At 48.5% G+C, this 5607-nt stretch overlaps 1 protein-coding gene across 3 annotated transcripts in view; it reads left to right on the top strand.

Moving 5' to 3' along the window:
- The window catches only part of ero1b (endoplasmic reticulum oxidoreductase 1 beta), a 22776-nt gene that overhangs the window by 14148 nt on the left and 3021 nt on the right, over window positions 1-5607 (top strand). For all 3 annotated transcript variants that reach the window (XM_042215796.1, XM_005950757.3, XM_005950758.3), the window contains 9 exons: window positions 215-297; window positions 1595-1668; window positions 1936-2056; window positions 2130-2176; window positions 3059-3070; window positions 3157-3183; window positions 3915-4007; window positions 4349-4595; window positions 5430-5499. In XM_042215796.1, the coding sequence (XP_042071730.1) occupies window positions 215-297; window positions 1595-1668; window positions 1936-2056; window positions 2130-2176; window positions 3059-3070; window positions 3157-3183; window positions 3915-4007; window positions 4349-4595; window positions 5430-5499 (774 nt within the window). The remainder of the gene's footprint in view (window positions 1-214; window positions 298-1594; window positions 1669-1935; window positions 2057-2129; window positions 2177-3058; window positions 3071-3156; window positions 3184-3914; window positions 4008-4348; window positions 4596-5429; window positions 5500-5607) is intronic.

Raw genomic sequence — 5607 nt, 5'->3', positions numbered from 1 at the left:
CCCCAGGGTGGCTGTGGCTACAATGTAGCTGCCATCACCAGTGTGTGTGTGTGTGTGGGGCAGGTTGTGTAAAGCGCTTTACAAACACAGGCCATTTAGCATTTTACATAATTACAGGCTGGAACACTTTCATCGAGCCCAGTGAAGTAAAGATGATGTGAGTGGTGTCATTACTGTGATAAACGGTGTTATTAAGAATCCGTCCTGTGTCCAGTACTCGCAGGCGGCCAATACGATGTCGGACGTGGTGGAGTGCCAGCAGGCCAAGGAGCTGGGGGCCATCAACAGCACCCTGAGGTGAGTCCACAGACCTCCTGCTCTGTCTTTATCTGCAGCTTGTTTTCACCGGGCCTCAGCAGCTCAAACATTTACCAGTGTGTGACCGGCAGCTGCTGGTAGTTTTCCACCAGGCGACACTTCAAAGTGCAGACCGAGCCCACCGGGGCTCTCTCCTGCAGGAACCGTGGAGGTTCCTTTGTGAAGCAGCGGACCGGCTGGTGCAAACAGACAGGATGTGACGGTGCATTACAAACACCAAGCCGCTTTAGTCACGTGGGTTTGAAATGTAACAAATAAAGAGGCAGCATCTCCTGATGAAAACTCACATCACATCCGCTGATGTGGCCAGATGTGCACCTCTCAGACCGTCTAACCTCGCGTGACGCAGTGACCACATGACTGAACGCTGCTCCGTGTTAATGACACGTCGGTAAAGAAGAACCACTCCATGATTTCTTTGTTCTGGTTGGCACTTCCTCTCCTCCAACAGCAGCGCCGCTGTGACGTCATTTACAGTTTGTGCTGCGTGTGTGCACGGCAGTCTGCGCCTTCATGTCGTCCCTGCCCACGCAGCACAATGCAGTGAGCTTAGATGACACGTCAGAGCTGAAATTCTGATCCTGAGTCAGTTTTCACAGGGCGGCTGTCAACCTCTGGAATTGAAAGAATCCTTCGATCCGGATCAGTTATTAGACGTCTGGTTTAGCGACTTTATGCTCGTCTTGTAACCCTCCATGTGATCTCCCAGTCTCATCTCTTAGCAGAATATCTCACCCATGTAGTGTTTAGAGAAGTTGAGCTTCTCTTACTTCCTTTCATTTAGTTTAACCTCGTTGTGTTTACCTGGAATTTGAAATGGGCTTGAGCTCATCACAGATCTGAGCCATCAGTTCTGGCTGCACTGGTTTCTCCCCTGTCTCTGCTCCCAGTGTCCAGTTGTGCACCTCCTCACACACAGAGGTGCAGATGAGACTGGGCTTAAGCAAAGGCACGTGTAATAAACTGACAGCGACTCCACAGACGCACACTTAAGTGCATGTGGAGTTTGCATGTGCAGTAAGGGAAACATCCCTGCAGCTTTTGCAGGGTGATGCTGGTTTCAGACTCACGTGACCTTTACTGGAAACTGTTTAAAGTCAACAGACATCCTTCATTAAGAATGAAGTGATGGGAGACGACGTTTAAGAAAAGTTTGAAAATGAACATTTACGTGGACGTTGTGATCAGACTGTGATCTCCTGTTTGGTCTTCATGTCTTGTTAGCTGTCGAGTAAAGCTCACAGTTAGAATGTGTGTGTATTTTTTCCGGTTCCAGTAACCAGAGTAAGGAGGCGTTCGCTGACTGGGCGAGACACGACGACGCTCAGGATCACTTCTGTGAGCTGGACGGTGAGCATCTCTTTCTCTGTGTATCTGTGAGGGCAGCACTATGAGGCATCAAACTTCACACCCAGGGCAAATTCCTCATTTACCAAAACCCAAAGTACAAACCTGTAACAGGCACGATGTGTCCTTATTCCAGCTCTTTACATGAACTTTCCTGTACTCAGTTAAACGGCACATTTGTAGCCCCACTGCTAAGAAGGAAATATCTCTAATGATGACCCCGAGCCACTGCCATCACAGGCTTTCTTTAATCTATGAAATGTGTTTCAGATGAGACGTCTCCAGATGCCGAGTATGTGGATCTGCTCCTGAATCCAGAGCGATACACCGGATATAAGGGTCCGTCAGCCTGGAGAGTGTGGAACAGCATCTACGAGGAGAACTGCTTCAAGTAAGCCTGGAGCTCCCTGCACAGAGATGCTCATCTTTGAGGTCCTACTGAAAATGTGTTTTTGTGTCCACAGGCCCCGGTCGGTGTATCGACCTCTGAACCCTCTGGCTCCCAGCAGAGGTGAGGATCAAAGTTAGAGCTGCTACCGGCAGACGCGGCTGAACAGTTAGAAGAGCAACATGACAGGAAGCTCTCAGAAATACTTCAGTTAGGTCGTTTATACCTGACTACTGTCTGCATGTTTGAGAGCCCAGGAAACAGCTCGTGAGGTGCTGTTTACGTGTTTGCTGTAGAAGCAACCCGCTGCTCGCCTCCTGATGTCTGACTACAGGCCGGTCTTTCTGGAAACGGTGACCGGTGTGGAAGAACCGGAATGGCCTGTGCCATTCCAGACGCGGCTGCAGCGGACGCGGCTGCAGTAGTTGTGTCCCTGTTTGGATGCTGTCAGTTGTGCTCATAGCAGACTGAAGTGATGTCATGCTGCCAGCACACAGTCTGCCACCTGAATGAAGGTGTGCTGTCAGGGAGCCGAGTGCCTGCACAGGCCATTCCGGTTCTTCCACACCGGTCACCGTTTCCAGAAAGACCGGCCTGTAGTCAGACATCAGGAGGCGAGCAGCGGGTTGCTTCTACAGCAAACACGTAAACAGCACCTCACGAGCTGTTTCCTGGGCTCTCAAACATGCAGACAGTAGTCAGGTATAAACGACCTAACTGAAGTATTTCTGAGAGCTTCCTGTCATGTTGCTCTTCTAACTGTTCACACATCAGTGTACCTGCTTCAGCATGCTAGCCTCCTCCTGTTTATTGCATACTGCGTCACAGGGTACTGAATAAAGAGCTGGATTAAAACGCAGGCTCTTCAGTGTATTTTTCGTGCACCTTAGATGTCTGTGTGTGAAACTAGAGCTCATACGTTCAGAGGTTAGTTAGTGTGTGGTATGTGTATGCCTAATCACTGCACCGATCTAACAGTTTCCTTCCTTCTGTTTCTGTGTTCAGGAGACGATGATGGTGAGTAAACTAAACTTCTGTTGACTTGGATGTGTTTCAGCCGTGTTGAAACCTAACTCTTCTTGTCCGTGTCGCTCGTGTTGCAGGGGAAGGTTTCTACACCTGGCTTGAAGGTGGGTTCTGCCTCGTGTGCTCACGCCTGCACCACCCAGACTGACCTGAAGAAGGCTGTTATCATTCTTTGTCATGTAAATCACATAAAGCTGAAGCGTCTGTGTAGCTACAGTAGGCATGTCACTTCCTGTGGTTTTCAGCGTCTGTGTTCTGAAGCTGAACTGGTCTCGTCTCTGCTTCCTCTGGAAGACTTTGTGTGGGCAGGCTGACTGCTGACAGGAGGCCACAGAACACAGAGCTGTGGCTCATCACAGCCTGATGCGTAGATGCTGGACGCCTCATGGTGCTGTGATGAAATGCTGCTTCAGGCACTCCTGTGGATGTGATGTTCCACGCCGTTAAAGTTGTTGTAGCCCACCCCCTCTCTGTGATGAAAGCTGGCCTCTCATATCACGTCCATGTCCCTTATTTAAAGTCCTGTGCTCAGTAGCTGCTGGGTCGTCTGGATCTCTGCACCGTCACAAGTAGAGCTGATGTCCCAACACTACCAAACACATTTATTACAGATTTTGAGGTTTTCATCACACAGTTACATCTGTGGGATAAGTCTGCCTGTAGTGTGGCGCCGGGTCCAGAGTTCTACTGTAGTTCTGGTTGATGTTTAAGGCAGGACTATAAATCAGACATCTCGTCCCCCAGTGTTATACAGTTTTGGGTGGACTGAAGCTTTAAGCTGAGCTTGGTTGGATTCTGATTTTTAAGAAACCCGTTGTCATCACTGTCTCTCCAGGTTTATGTTTGGAGAAGAGAGTTTTCTACAGACTCATCTCGGGCCTCCACAGCAGCATCAACATCCACCTGTGTGCCGAGTACCTGCTGGACGGTACGACATCATACAGAGCAAACACACCTTGGGTGTTATGGCCACCACAGTATTGTTTTATTTGGATGACAGTGTAGTGTGCTAAGATACCAGCTAATGTTAGCTAGCTTGGTTAGCAGCCACCTGCTAGTTATTGCTAAGTAACAGACTAATAAAATAAATCACTGACCAAAGCTGGAGCTCGACCTGGGATCATTACAGCACACGTCTCTTTAGCAGAATCAGCTGAAGCACGGCTGATGAGGCGCATGTACATTTTGCTTTTGGGATTAGTTATGCTGATGAACTGACTCAGTGATGGTGTTTTTCATGCTGTAAGCTGTTGTTGTTTGGCTCTTCAGAGGGATGGGGACGCTCAGTGTGGGGTCCAAACGTCCAGGAGTTTCGTCAGCGTTTTGACATGGCAGAGACAAAGGGGGAGGGCACGCGACGCCTGAAAAACCTCTACTTCCTGTACCTGATCGAGCTGCGGGCGCTCTACAAGGTGGCTCCGTACTTTGAACGAGCCATCGTCAACCTATACACGGGAAATGCTCAGGAGGACGGAGAGACCAAAGACCTGCTGCTGCACATCTTCAACGAGATCAAGTAAGAAGGAGGAGCTTGATTCTTGTCAGGAGAGTCCAAGACCAGCACGAGCTGAAACCCATGGATATCTTAGTGGGGTTGTTTTGTTTCCTACAGACTCCCATCAGGAGTTAGTGGGAGCTACTACATCAGTGTTTTATTTTCTTATTTGACCCCTTAAAGAAAATGTTGTGGGGTAAAGCAGCTTCTGCGACTCAGTATAGACCCAAACGCCTGGAGTCGGCACCCAGCTAAGCTGATAGCTTCCTCCCTCCATGGCTGCCATGGATGTGCTGCAGTCCTGTAGAGGATTGTGCTGTTCCGAAAGCTGTTCCGACCGAGCCTGTAGCTAACACAATGTTGGTAACGAGCAGGTTAAATGATCCACACAGCCCAAAGATCACGCTGATCGCTGACTGTGGTGTCCATGTTGTTGCCTGCCACATGGTCCATGCTGTGTGATGCTGCACGCCAGCATTATGTTATATTATATGTACATGGCACCAAAGCACATTAGTCACTTCAAAGCTATTCTTAGGTAAAGACCCCACAGTAATACAAAGAAAACCCAACAGTCACACGACCCCCATGAGCAAGCACTGGGTGACAGTGGGAAGGAAACACTCCCTTTTAATAACTTGATCTAAGACGGAAACTGAGACGAATTTGCATTTAAATAAGTTCAGTTCATTTTTGCTACGTAATAGGTTTGTGGGGAAAAATCGATCATCAGCAGATGAGAAGCTGTCACATTGAGACAAAGGCAGGCCCTTTCTACAGCAGCCATAAATACTATTTTACTTATGTAGAGTATTATTATCATCATCACTGTTTCTGGACCTGTGTGTCTTCTAGAGCCTTCCCCATGCACTTCGATGAGAAGTCCATGTTTGCTGGACACAAACTGGAAGCCAAAACGTTAAAGGTAAAAACTAAAGCTGCTACGTCCACATACGAACATCAGCACATGAAACTCTGTTCAGTCTCCATTCTGTATTATACTTCACCTCCTTATGTGAAGGTGTAGCTGTGT

This window comes from Haplochromis burtoni, unplaced genomic scaffold (assembly GCF_018398535.1).
Source record: "Haplochromis burtoni strain Fernald_Lab_line unplaced genomic scaffold, NCSU_Asbu1 Contig_824, whole genome shotgun sequence".
Lineage (NCBI taxonomy): Eukaryota > Metazoa > Chordata > Actinopteri > Cichliformes > Cichlidae > Haplochromis > Haplochromis burtoni.
Note: the sequence above shows the minus strand (reverse complement) of the source record. Positions and strands in the feature narration are given on the sequence as shown.